Raw genomic sequence first — 14,386 nt, forward strand, 5'->3', positions numbered from 1 at the left:
GTCGATATTGCGCGAGGTCTCACGTTCTTTGCCAAAGTTACGTCGAGGAACATTTATTTAAAGTCGAGAACAACTTATCAGGAGCGACCATCGGAGAATTTGAAAAAGAAACACTCAAATGTACCCCATAAAAGGTGAAGAGATGGGATAATAATAATAATAAATAATCGTGATTTTACTCATGTGCAACAGATTTAATTAACAGTAATTTCGGGAAGATTTCACATTTGTATCCGGTTCTTTTCCAACTGTGCTTAGAATCTTAAGATGCAGTCCTCAGTATGTAAAGATGCTGAGAATATTCCAGTGGTAAACTCTTGAGTAATATTTAGACGAGCTCCGGGTTTAAAAGGGCAAATCTGTCTGGAGACGGAACGGGCTCAGTAACTGTTTATGATGACGATGATATTGCGAAAAATAATTGTAAAATTTCGCGTTTCTTGATACATCGAATTCGCTAAAGCTTTTTCGCAGTTGCGAAGAATTATTTTTATTTTGCGTGCGTCGGCCGAATCCTCGTATGCATTAAAATTGCCTCAATAATGCGTAAACAACTGAAGAAACATTCATAATTATTACGTCACAGTTTTCGCAGGCATTGTTGTATTTTATTTTTTAATTATTGTCGTCACGAAGACCGATTGTTGACGACAACAATAATGTATTACTTAGTATTGTCATCAACAGTCGGTTTTCGTCATTGTGGAACGAACTCAGCTGTGGATCGGTTGTGAGAAAAGTGCGTCGTAGACAAGATAGTCTTTCAAATTAATCCAATATACACGTTTTATAGGAATTATTAAGACATTTTTAGTTCTGTCCTAGACTCTGTGCATTTTAGTATCAATCGAGTTGTTTATTGCCGGTGGACATCCCCTGGAACGAAGAGTTGGGTAAGGACTTACAATTTATTATTATTATTATTATTATCCCATCTCTTCACCTTTTATGGGGTCTGTACTCCCATGTACCCGAGACAGACGTCGTCCCTGAGGTATTTCCGGGATCCATTTTGTTTTTAATACGTGTTACATGAATTATATAATTTTATTTTATGAAAGCGTCTTTTAATTAATGTTTGAAGTTCCCAAGATGGCGGTCTTCTGCAGTTCCCTGATGTCGTGTTCGCCCGGGATGTTGGCCAAATATTTTCTGAGTGACCTGGAGACAGTTCCTGTCGCTCCTAAAATTATTGGGATTATTTTTGCTTGAACCTTCCGCATTATCTGTATTTCTATGAGAAGGTCCTTCTATTTCAAGATCTTCTCCGCCTCCTTCTTAATTACGTTCCTGTCAGTCGGCGTTGCTACATCAATTCAGAGGCGAGTTCCGTTTTTGTTTCGGATTATAACATCCGCTTTGTTATTTGTGATGGTTCCATCTCTTCTGATTTGCTGGTTCCACTAAATAGTTATTTTTAAATCTCCACTGGTCTCCACTGTCTTCGGGAGGTGTTCATACCAATGATTCTCTTCTAGCTTTACCCCAGCTTTCCTGCTTATGTTAAAATGTAACTGAGTACAAACACGATCATGTCTTTTGCCAGCACGGGGCATCCGGACATAACGTGATCTGTCGTCTCATCAAATCGCTGCTGTAATCTGACTTTCAGATCTCCTCTTGTTAGCCACAGAAACGAGTCTCTTTGCTTATGAGTTGTCTGTCCAAACTTCGGAGATGTTTTTTGTTCTCCCATTTTCTCTTTATTCTCTCTTGAATCAAAGTCTTACTTTGTTTCCCTTCATCTTCAGAATTGAGTTCGTCTTTGATTTTCGATGCTGTCTTAGTTATTGAGTTCGTTTTGCTTGAGACCTGTCGTGTAATTTTACGATATTAATCTATGAATCCTTTTGATGCTTTATGTGCAAATACTCTGCCATATTAACTTTATTATTATTATTATTATTATTATTTCTCAATATATTTACACGTTTTCATGAACACGTGTAAACTCGTGTAAGAGAATTTGGCTTGCCTTCAATTTTCGACGTAAATTCGTCTCTACGGAAGGGTCATTCGGTAAAACAGCGTTAAGTTACGAAAATGTGTAAGATTCATACCAACAATGTGTAAATATGGACCTACAATGGCCAGCCTTTGTGTGAACACCTGCGTCTACAACAATGATAGAAAAAGGACTCGAATTTCTAACAAACGCCTGCAACAATGTTCGCTGGGCATGCCGTAAGGCTCTTTTCTCATTTCTTATACATGCTCTATAATAGCCTGAATGAACCGTATTGCACTCCACTCCTTTACCTAAGAAACTAATTGTTACGTCATCTGTTTACTCGGCATTGTTGTATTTCATTATCGCCGTCAACAATCAGCTTTCGTTATTGTGGAAAGAGCTGAGCTGTGAATCGCTTGTAGAAAAAGTGCGTCGTAGAATAAATAATTTTGTGCTGTTAACAAACTTTCAGAATATCACAAGTTCTCATCTTACATAAGAATTATTAAGAAATCTGTGATACTTCATTTTAGTTTTGATTAAATTGATATTTTCCGGTGGACATCGTGGTCTCGCACAATTGAACAAAGTTTGAGGTAAGGAATTCCTATTAATTATTATTATTCATCACATTTAATGTTTTTCCCTCTAATGCAAGTAATGAGGCAAAGTGACGTACAATTTTCTAACCTAACCTAACCTAACCTAACCTAACCTAACCTAACCAAAATTGGAAACGGGGATCGTCTTGAACCATTTTATAACTCCTGAAGAAGCGATGTTGGATGCTCCTGGAGCCATAAGATTATTCCATCGCAACGAAGACGTTTCGGAGTTTAAAAAGACGGCGTTTAGTACAGACCTTGCAGTAGATTGTGTTGCAGACGATGTGACTGGATGCCTTGGAAGTCGTGACTTTCGAGGTATCCAGTCACATCAGAACCTTGATGATGGGAACAGAGTTGCTTCCCGAAACGTCGGTTTACTACGGTAACCAGTTAACGCAGCTGATTGCCTGAGAAGATTTCATTGGTTGTACTCGCCGCGACGAGACTGACTTCTGTCAGCGTACGACATCATTTATAGTAAAATAATGTCCTGGTAAACAATTAACAATTTACAATTTTAAAGGGATAAGACGTGTTCAGTGGCCCAGAATCTCAATAAAAATGTATTGCGTCGTATCGCATTGATATTGTACACTTAATATCTACAAAATTTTCACCTGGTGTGAAAAATTAAAAATTTGGGATGTGACGTCTAAAACTTCACGGTTCTGTTCAGCGACTGCTATAAATCGTATTGAATCTCGATAGACATTCTATAACCGACGCCATGTCCAAGCTCTGCTTGAGAATCTGATAGCAGCGCGTTTAATCAAATCATTTCGCTCTAAATTCGAATACCAAGATTACTACGAGCCCCTCATCTGGACCATATCCCGAGGCATATGAATTCAGTCCATGACCTCAGTCTCCATTTACTTAGTGTCCATTTTAATATTATCATCCCACTAATATTTAGGTTTCCAAAATGGTCTCTTCCTTGTGTAATTTTGCGCATTATCCGGCAGGCCCAAATATTCTTCTCAATGAAGTTTTGTCAGACACTGTCAGTTGATAAGGAGTGTGTCAATTTGGAACAATGGACGACCTTTTTCAGGAATGGCTGTAAAGCAAGGAAGTTGCAGCTCTCTGCAAGACAGGAAGTGCCTGTGCACCGATGGATTGCAATTTCTGAGTGAGTTCAGAGAGAAGGAGATTCTGTGTGACGCGGTTTTGAAGCTGGAAGATGGCGGATCCTTTCCTGTCCACAGTGTGATCCTCTCGATGTTCAGCAAATATTTCAGGTTTGATTGGTCGCTGTTGAGGTTGTTAACGCGTGAAATTAGGACGTAAGAGAACTTCAGAACGTAGCAGACGCCAAGTAGAAAGTGAAGTTTGATGTCATTTTTGGTTGCAGAAAACTGAAATCTGTGCATGGCTTTTTATATGTTGTGATTTGTCTATTGTGGTGAGATTTCAGGTTCTCAGGGCGGCGAGTATGAAGATGGCTCTCTTCTGGATTGTTGCGCAGTGTAATGTGTTAACAGAAGTCGACTCCCGTTACTCTCTGGTTATGGGGCAGTTGCCACGATGCACAGACACTGACGTGTATCTTCAGTTGTTTATCGGGAAGGCGTTGGTTACTCAACGCTCTGATTCTGAGGGCCTTCGCTTTGTACGACAATGATCTATGCGATGCCCCTGAATCATCCATTACCAAGATGGCTGTCTTGTCGTTTGTAGCGTCTTTGAAGTCTGTCAGCCATCTTCTTACTCACCGCCGAGAAAAACCTAAAATCCTTCGATATATCGAGCTCACACAACGTATGAAAAATATTCACATAAAATAAAAATACGTTCTTCACACAACAGACGTTAACAAAACTATTCACTGCTTTTTGAATACAACTTCAAGTAAATTACTATCATGAATTTCTGTTCGCATTTCTCAATATCATTCCGCTTCAAGGGGGCAGAGTCCCTGTGTGTTTATGTATTAACGGCTGCTTCGTGATGTTCCAGCGAACTCTTCACCGAGAAACTGCGCGCCCACGAGCAGAACGACGTTCTCGTGGAAGGAGTCAGCTCGGACATGATGGCCCAGATACTGGACTATATGTACACAAAGAAGATGGACGTTAATCACGGAAACGTCGGTCAGCTGCTCGAAACGTCCGACTACTTGTCCGTGGAAAACATTATTGAGCTCTGCTGTCAGTTCCACAAGGACAGGATGGACCTTGATAATTGCTTCGGAATCCTGCATCTCGCAAGGTAATTGATGTTCATTGGTCACTTTCAGGGACTCTAACCTTCGTTACAGAAGCAACTTCGTTGTTCCGAGACGAGCCAAGTTCAGCGTCAGAGCTGGTTCTTTAGACTTCGGACTGGGAATGTGACAATGCGGTCTTGGTAAGGTCCATTGCTGGATTACGAGAATCGTGGTTCCATCCAATCACCATTTACAAGAGTTTACTTCTACGTACCCGCTCTTATAATACGTGTTGCACCATTATACGGATTTATTGTATGGCTATATATTACGAATAATTTGTTTGGTCGGTCGGTACAGAGACTAGGAGCTTTTGGCCGTCATAATTCGACTGTTTGCAGACCAGGTGAAGCTGTAGCCTCGGCTCAAACCACGAGGTGAGCGAAATGAGGTGATTAATTTAATCAAGTGAAACGCGAATGATCTATGAGAGTTATAATTTCTCGATCTTCTGCCGAAATTCTTTCTTTCTGCGTGACTCTGATACGCACTTGCCATTGTCAATATCAAAATCCCCCCACCCCCTTCATACGAACCACAAAATTTTACCAAGTGCCGACCTCCTAAGGTCAATGCCGGAATGAAATTTCATGTCGAATGCAGTTCGATCCTCTGCTCAAATCTTCTCCTCGCTCACCTTCGAACGCCTTGCCTTCTCCTCACAGCCGTAAACTTCTCCCTTTCCCCACTTAAATGAAAGCCTGTCTCTACTTCGTCTCCTCGTTCATTCGGGGTTTTGGTAAAAGATGGCGGCGAGCAGACACTACAGAATCTAGTTCTAGCTGCAGAGTTTCACTTCGTCGAGATTTCGAAGGCGCTCATGAGCTCGTTCTGATTCTCGTTTCAGCAAATTTAAATCTTGCGCCGACCTTGAATCCGACGCTCGTCACTTCGTTTTGAGCGCCTTCGTTCATTTGTGTCAGCAAAGCAAGGAACTGCTGGAATTGCCGGTAGAGGAGCTGCAGGCGATTATCGGGGCGGATGCTCTGAACGTCAAAGACGAGAAGGTCGTGTGGAACTGCGTACTCCGGTGGATCGACCACGACGCAGAGAACAGAAAAGGACACATCGCAGAGCTCCTGAAGAACGTCAGGCTGGGACTAATCGAGAAAGAATTCCTCCAAGAGGTCAGTACGTAAATGTTTACGTGCGGGGAAATCCACTTTCGGACGCGTTCGTAAAGCTTCATCGCATCATTCTGCATGTAGCAATTGCAGAACGTCTGAACAGAATGTCATTCTTCTTTGTTTCCTATGAATTGTAATAGACCGGGCAGTACAGGGAAGGCGCATGCGTCGCTTTCGTTCTCCCACGTAGGACAAAACAAGCGACTTCCCCGTGCAGCTTATGCAACTCGCTCAGCTCGCGTGTTATCGCTCACGAGGGACATTGCCTTTGAGCTTTGAGCCAAATAAGACCGAAGCAATCAGCTCGCATGGGAGAGATAATAAATACATACACAATTTTTTAATGCAACTCAAAATACAGATGTTACTTAAGTCTGTATCTTGCGATTCAAATGATTTTTAATAAAATTCCTTTAGGCCGATTCTAACAATGCTCTCCCTATCTCTGTCACCTGCACACTTGTGAGAGCGACATTACGTAAAACATTAAATTTCTTCTCCTGTGTACGCCATAATCTCTTTCGGTGGGTTTCCCAATCAAAATTGTGTGTTCATCTGTAATGAAACGTCCAAAGATTCACACTGTCTCTTCCTAAATGTTTATAAGGTTTACACTGCACTGTTAAACAGATAAGAAGTCACCCTTATGTGAAGGAAAATGAGACATGGAGACCCGTGATCCACGAGACGCTGGATTTCCTGCTCGACCCTTCAATTGTCTCCGAGAACGCCCGGGAATTTCTGACTCCAAAGTACGAGAGCAAACGAATTCCTATTGACATTCTCTTTGTTATTGGAGGGTCGACCCCTGGAATTAGCACAGATTCGATGCAAACTTACGACGCGATGACAGACCAATGGCTTAAGGTGAGTTCCACACAAATGCTCCTTGTTGAATGACGTCTGCAAAACATTTTCTCGTTGCTTATTTCATTACAAGTATTTGAACTCTGTTTGCCCATTATTTAACCTTAATTTATTTCCATTGCAGTGAAACTTTTTTTAAACAAACAAATTACAGGCACGAGAATTAAACTGGATAAATAAATTAAATAAAATTTTCTCGTGTGTGAAATGTGTGTTCAAATTGGAGTCCACGAAATAGATTTTGTTCGCCACATTCAACATTTACCATAAACGTCCAACGTGGAATATTATAACGACTTGTCTGGTGGGTTTGGACCTTAATCGAAATTATTGTTATTTGCGATAATATTATTATAATTAATATTAGCCACAATTTCACGGTTGCTTCGCATTAAATTCGCACGACGTTTCTCGCGTGCGGAAGGCCTGGCCAGCCAGCACGGTGCAGAAATATTCGTCTGCTCCCTTGGTTGGTCAGAATCTTACGTAAAATGTTAAACTTTGGTGGACCTCACGGACAAAAGAATTATGTGCCCGTATTATGTCGTCGTTGTAGATCGAGGAGGGCGACCCGACCGGACCGCGAACTCGCCATGGCGTCGCGGCTGTCGGTTTTAACATTTACGTCATCGGTGGTTTTCACGACGATAAATTTTTGGACTCCGTCCGCTGCTTCAACGCAGTTACAAAGACATGGACCGAGGTGAAGCACATGATTGACTGCAGGTAAGACACGACTCGCAGACTAACGAAATCCGTCCTTCTTGAAAAGCTGGTAGTTGTTCTGCTAGTCATCGCTCACAAACAGGAGCATTCAGTACAGTACAAATAAAAGCACTTGCATCGGTGTTGGTCTTCGTTAAAACCCGAATAGAAGCCAGTTACTAATTTCGTTCTTAGTTTCTCCAGGAGATTTCTAAAAAGCCTTCGACTCTGTGAAGAGCGAAGTGTTTTATAATATTCTTATTGAATTTGGTGTACCAAAGAAACTGGTGAGTCTAATAAAATGTCCTTAAATGAAACCTGTAGCAAAATTTGTGTACTTAAATTTTTATCTGAGACATTCTTCATCAAGAACGGTCTAAAACAAGGAGATGCTTTGTGTTCATCGCTCTTTAACTTTGCGCTAGAATACGCCATCAGGAAAGTCCAAGGTAGGCAGGAGAGTTTGCAATTGAATGGAACACATCAGCTATTGGCATATGCTGATGATGATAATTTATTGGGGGACGATATAAATACAATAAAGAGGAACGCAGAAGTTTTACTAGAGGCTGGTAGACAAGTGGGGCTGGAAGTAAATTCAGAAAAAACTAAGTACATGTTAGTATCTCGTCATCAGAAGACAGGCGGGCAAAATTATCTTAGGGTGGCTAATAAATCCTTTGAAAGGGTTACAAAGTTCAAATATTTGGGAACAACAATAACAAATCAAAATGATACTTGTGAGGAAGTTAGGAGGAGACTAAATTCCGGAAATGCTTCCTACTTCTCAGTCCAAAATATTTTGTCTTCCCGTCTGATTTGTAAGAACCTGAAAATTAAAGTATACAGAACAATAATCTTGCCTGTTGTTTTGTATGGGTGCGAAACATGGTCTCTCACTCAGAGGGAGGAACACAGATTGCAGGTGTTTGAGAATCGGGTGTTGAGGAGGATATTTGGGCCTAAGAGGGAAGACGATGGGGCGTGGAGGAAACTGCACAATGATGAGCTTAAAAATCTGTACTGCTCCCCTAGTATTGTGAAGGTGATTAAGTCGAGAAGAGTGAGATGGGCGGGACATGTAGCGCGCATGGATGGGACAAGAGGTGTGCACCGGGTACTGGTTGGGAAGCCTGAGGGGAAGAGACCGCTAGGGAGACCTAGACGTAGATGGGAGGATAATTTCAGGCGGGATCTATGGGAGAGAGGAGTCGAAGGAGACTAGATTTTGTTGGTCCGGTGGAGGGCTTTGGTTAGTCCGGTGATGAACCTTCGTGTTCCATAAGCCATCTGGTTGGTGTGTCCACTATTTGGGAAGCCTGAGGGGAAGAGACCTCTGGGGAGACCTAGACGTAGATGGGAGGATAATGTCAGGCGGGATCTATGGGAGATAGGAGTTGAAGGAGACTGGATTTCGTTGGCCCAGGACAGGGTCCAGTGGAGGGCTTTGGTTAGTCCGGTGATGAACCTTCGTGTTCCATAAGCCATCTGGTTGGTTGTGTCCACTATTTGGGAAGCCTAAGGGGAAGAGACCTCTGGGGAGACCTAGACGTAGATGGGAGGATAATGTCAGGCGGGATCTATGGGAGATAGGAGTTGAAGGAGACTGGATTTCGTTGGCCCAGGACAGGGTCCGGTGGAGGGCTTTGGTTAATTCGGTGATGAACCTTCGGGTTCCGTAAGCCATCTGGTTGGTTGGGTCCACTATTTGGGAAGCCTGAGGGGAAGAGAACTCTGGGGAGACCTAGACGTAGATGGGAGGATAATGTCAGGCGGGATCTATGGGAGATAGGAGTCGAAGGAGACTGGATTTTGTTGGTCCGGTGTAGGGCTTTGGTTAGTCCGGTGATGAACCTTCGGGTTCGGTAAGCCATCTAGTTAGTTAGTTAGTTAGTTAGATTCCCCAGGTTTTACGATTTTCTTGCTACGACAGAGAATGCAGAGTGAATTTCTGCGAAAGTGAACTTGTTTGTGTCAGTAACAAATGAGCGTGAAGCATATCAACGCCTGTACTCTTTTGTTTCAGAGCGGACTTCAGTGTGGCGGTGCTCGGGGATGTGGTGTACGCTATTGGCGGCTGCAATGACGGTGGTCGACTTAATTCGGCCGAGCGATACGACCACAGGACGAACAAGTGGTCGAGGATCGCTTCTCTGAACACCGACCGAACCCACGCAAGTGCGACTGCACTCAATGGTAAATCGAATCTCGCGAAACAGAACAGCATCGATTAATGTAAAACGGCGAAGCTGTCATAACTGAGAGACAGAATCCAGTTACAGCTGCAGGTTATAGAGCGCACTAAGATTCAATAACAGACCAAGAGGAACTATTTATAGAAATAGGTCTAAGTCCTGAACGTATTCCTGTAATTTACCTCCATTTTAATTAATTCTGATCGCAAGTGAGAAGCGAGCGACAGAATGAAATTGTCTGCCTACCTTTTACACGTGATGCTCGTTTCGCCCGCTGAAATCATTTCCTTCTACAGGCTAATTACTACGAATTCTCCCACATCTGTACTACGTACGATAACTCGGCACATCTGAAATATATGGCGCCATTTGTGTCATGTCGCTGGTCTCTCTTTGCAGGTAAAGTCTACGTCGTCGGCGGATTCAATTGGAGTAAGTATCTGGCCTCAGCGGAGGTGTATGACCCACAGAAGAACGGATGGACGAAGATTTCCCCGATGCATTCCAAACGCAGCGGCCTGTGTTGCGTCGCCTTCCAGGGCAGTGTGTACGCCGTAGGTAAGAATCTGCGACTTCGTGAGCAGAATTTGTCTCCTGCTTTTACGGAATTGGTTTGTCAACAATTTTAACCTCTTTTTACGTGATTTGTGGTTCGTGGTTTCGACGACTTTCTCCACAAAGCTCTCTAACAACAACAACAACGCGTAATCTGTTGTTGTATTTCTATTATAGCGTGCCTCAATAGGCACGTGTTTTGCTAAGCGTGGGAGAGAAATTTCATTTTGCTCTGTGGCAACACTGGCCCCGTCTCCCTACAGAGCCCGCGTTGTTTGAATCCCGCGCTCTTTATTATTCGGTTTATGCAACGAATTACGTTTTCAACAATGCAATGTGTTTATTGTTGAACAGTGTTTTCGGACGTAGTCATATGTAGCAGTTAGCGGGCGTGGCAAGTTCTGCGGTACAAAATCATTTTGGAAATTCGACGGAGTCACTCGTCAGTCGTCAGATTGCCTGAGAACGTGTTGAAATGGATTCCGTTGTGTACGCCTGGGCTCGGAATGCTTTCAACACATTTCTCGAATATAAAACTATAACCTTCGTGCGTAACTGTAATCTAATACGCACATTGAACGTGGCTTCCGAGACACCGCGTAGTTCAGGACAATCTTCATGTAATGGCGTTCTGTATAAATGAACTACATAAATTCCACTGTTCACTAATCGGGCGATAAGGACGAGAAAACGTGCTCCTTCGAAGCCATTTTATTCCTGATTTGTTGCCGATGCAAACATGAACATTGCAAAAAGGAGCGAATTTGTCTCGTCTCTCACTCACGTGGCTTCAGACATTTTATGTTTCGTTCATTCATTCATTACGAGGACCGAATTTCATATTTCGGAGCATAAAACAATGCGATGAGGTGGGCTGAGTGTGTAGCACGCATGGAATATACGAGAAATGCGAAATATTAATCTGAAATCCTTAAGGGAAGAGATCGCGCAAATAGGAGGATAATATTAAAAGTGATTTTAGAAAAAATACGTTACGTGAGAACGGTCGAATGATGGGATTTTGTGAACACGGTAATGAACATTGTAGTTCCGTTGAAGGCTAGATATTCCTTGACCGTTTAAGGGAGAAATAATTATCGGCAAGGACCTGGAACACCTTTCGTTCTGCAGACCTAACACAGAGCATTGTACCCGCAGGAGGATTTTGCGAAGAGTCTCGCTCTACGAGCAGCGGCGAGAAATACGACCCAGAAACGAACACGTGGACCGAGATCCCCAACCTCTCGCACCCACGTGGCAACTTCGTGCTTCAAGTGATTAACGACGCCATCTACGCCATCGGTGGTATTCACGACGAAGCGCCCATTCGCCAAGTTGAGCGTTTCGACGGCGGGAGACATGAATGGTTTGTTTGTTTGTTTGTTTAGGATCTTTTCACAAACTACAACTTGTGAAACAAGAATGAGTTTAGATCAAGGGGACGAGTCCTACGGAGTATTTTGGCCTTGTGGTCTCTTAGAAATTTTCCGACGTTTCAGAGGCGCTTGAGGCTTCCATCATCCCGGCTGCAAGTATTAAGCCCCGCGAAACGTGGGCGGGGGTTGTGAGTTGCAGCGAGAGCGGGCAGATGGCTGAGTAAGGCAAAGCGGACCACAGTCGAAGCTTCTTTGAACAGGGACACCCTTTCGGGGCCGCCATAATAATCTCGATATCCGGCCACTTGCAAGCCTGAGATTTAGCGACATTTTGTATCCGTCCCGAGTTCTTTGTATTTGATCGGGGTTCATTTGCGCCGCGCAGAGCCTCGTCTGGCCCCGGCAGGACACGGCATCTCGCAGTCTTAACCCGCCTTCCGGTCGCGATGTAATGACACGCGTTCCTTTTCTTCAACTGTTCGCCCGGCTCCTATGTTTCTATGAGTGAACTAACGATCACGTGGGCTCGTTCGATCTCTCGAAGAAATTGGAGGGTTTGCAAAAACCGTCGTACGGGGGAATTTCAGTTGGAGGTTGACTGGGACAAAACTAGAGGGTTTGTTCGTCTCTTCTGACGCAATCCAGAGCAACCCCGTCGAGTCCCAATTATTCGACACCGCAGACATCTTAGAACCTCAAAACCGCATTTTGGAAGAAGATTGTTGAATATCTGTGCATAATAGCACTGGCCTTAGTCGTAGGGGACGTAAATTTAAAAGAAGAATACTTAAGGGCGAGTATAAAGGCCTTGATAAGTTTTGTCTTGTCTCGAAGGGCTTGGTATCTTCTGTGGTTCCGTCTTTATGTGCGATGAAATTGGTTTTGAGCTTTAGATAATGCATAACCTTGATTATTTTCACAACTGCAGGGAAAAGCTTGCAGACATGACGACTCCACTTAGAGATGGTGTGTCGGCCTGCGTGGTCGAGCGACTTCCGAATGTAGGCGACTACATCCACAAACGCAAGCATCAGTTGGTGGAGGAGGACGGACAGGGGATTGAGGCCAAGTCCGACGCTCCTCTGACACCTAAAGGCGACGGGCAAGAAGACCAAGACCTCGACGAATATTGAATATGAAATTTGTCTTTTTGAATAATAGTATTAGAACAATCACGAAAAGAAGAAATCTAGAAAGTTCACTTGCTTCAAAAAAATTCACAAGAAGTTTGTATCAGAGAAGATTAAATCAAAAATAATATTTGTGCCAAACAGCAGCAAGATTGAACACTAAACAGAAATGGAAAGATTTTCAGGATCTCAGGGGAAGTTTAAGGAAAATTACTAAAATACTCTAAAGTTTAGTGTCTAAACGATTAAAGTTTAGAACGGTGAGTTATAAGCTGCTATTAAATAAAGGAAATGATTAGAGCTTGAAATGCTTAAAGAACCGAGACAAAAGGGCGGCTGTGGAAATATTAGTACGAAATGCGAGCAGAAATCAAGGGACCAGGAAGTCAGTACATTAGAACGTGATATTCATGGTAGAAATTTTTGAAAATTTCCGCGTCCAATGCAAAATACAAAACTTACGCAAAAATATTATACTAGAGACTATCGGGAAGGACAGAATGTTTGCAACTGAATTAATAACAGAAGAAAGACGATAATACAACTTGCCAACTCTCATGGTTACTTTCTAACGTGATTTTTGTCTAACAGGAAAGGCCTGCTGAAATTCCATGGCAACGCATTTCACTCATAATTTCTAGTGTTTCGACCTATTTTCGTACAGACTATGCCTGTATCAGATGCACGTGCTTTGTTCCCACGTGGAACAGAGTTCAGTTCCTGGCTCGCCTGCCTAATCCTGCGCGTGTCATTTTGACTCATGGGCTCTTAGAGGTCGCGGCGTTTTCCCTTTAGAAAGCTAGCGAATACCCAAGTGAAGTTAGAGGACAGGAAGTCGATGTTCGACGTCCAAACTGAGTGGATGCAGGACACCGCTATCGACGTCACTGCAACCGCAACGTCGAGTCATTTTCAAGTAGGCCTTGGCAATATCTGAGTTTGTTTGAAGGAAATCCATTGAGCAGGCGAATTACAAAAAAGAGTGAATGTGTCCAACTTTGGACTCCATGCAGGTCTTACAAACAGTTTTTAGTTTAATTATTATTTTAATCATCTATAACATTTAGTCTTTTGCAATAATCATACAATATTATGTTTTCAGTTCATTGATTGTTTGCTTTTGTATTGTTGTTAGTGCTTGGCTGTTACTGGCCTCACTTTAATAAAGGAATTGAATTTAATTATTATTCAAAATTCTTCATTTTGACCGTATTTTATGGTATTTAATCTCAAAAGTTTTGTCTAGTTTTTAATGTTTATTCTTTTAGTATTAATGAATTGAATTATTATATTACTTTTGCATATTAATTAGCACATTTTCTTTTCAATCATCTCTCAATAAGGGAATTGAATTGAATTATTATTATTTACTAATATGATACATTTTTATATTTAGTTTCATTTGTTTGTTTTCGTATTTGTAATGTTTTACTTTTATTATTATTGAAATGAATTAATTATTTATTATATTTTATCCTGTACTCTGGTTTGGCTGTTGTCGAGCACTTTAATAAATGAATTGAATTATTATTATTATTATTATTCTGTTCTAAGTGACTTCATGGTTTTATGCTTCGTACCCTGATGCACGTGGTCCAGCGTGGATTTATCATTTCGAATTCTTATACGTTTGTCCACGTGTCTAAATTTTAAAGTTTTGTAA

At 42.2% G+C, this 14,386-nt stretch overlaps 1 protein-coding gene across 3 annotated transcripts; it reads left to right on the plus strand.

Moving 5' to 3' along the window:
* Positions 1 to 685: 685 nt before the first annotated feature.
* Positions 686 to 14,253, plus strand: LOC147872896 (kelch-like protein 10). Of its 3 annotated transcripts, none has more exons than XM_087354663.1 (10): positions 686 to 893; positions 3,614 to 3,800; positions 4,519 to 4,770; positions 5,616 to 5,895; positions 6,526 to 6,762; positions 7,319 to 7,488; positions 9,494 to 9,663; positions 10,062 to 10,220; positions 11,376 to 11,583; positions 12,522 to 14,253. In XM_087354663.1, the coding sequence occupies exons 2-10, from the start codon at positions 3,616 to 3,618 to the stop codon at positions 12,724 to 12,726; spliced, it is 1,866 nt and encodes a 621-aa protein (XP_087210789.1). In that variant the 5' UTR covers positions 686 to 893; positions 3,614 to 3,615; the 3' UTR covers positions 12,727 to 14,253. The 3 variants fall into 3 exon arrangements, with proteins under 3 accessions (XP_087210789.1, XP_087210791.1, XP_087210790.1); XM_087354664.1 differs by lacking the exon at positions 686 to 893 and adding an exon at positions 2,333 to 2,547; XM_087354665.1 differs by lacking the exon at positions 3,614 to 3,800.
* Positions 14,254 to 14,386: the final 133 nt, after the last annotated feature.

The sequence above is a fragment of the Zootermopsis nevadensis genome, unplaced genomic scaffold (genome assembly GCF_977971745.1).
Source record: "Zootermopsis nevadensis isolate Lab colony 2312 unplaced genomic scaffold, Znev_1.0 Znev_ptg000023l, whole genome shotgun sequence".
NCBI lineage: Eukaryota > Metazoa > Arthropoda > Insecta > Blattodea > Termopsidae > Zootermopsis > Zootermopsis nevadensis.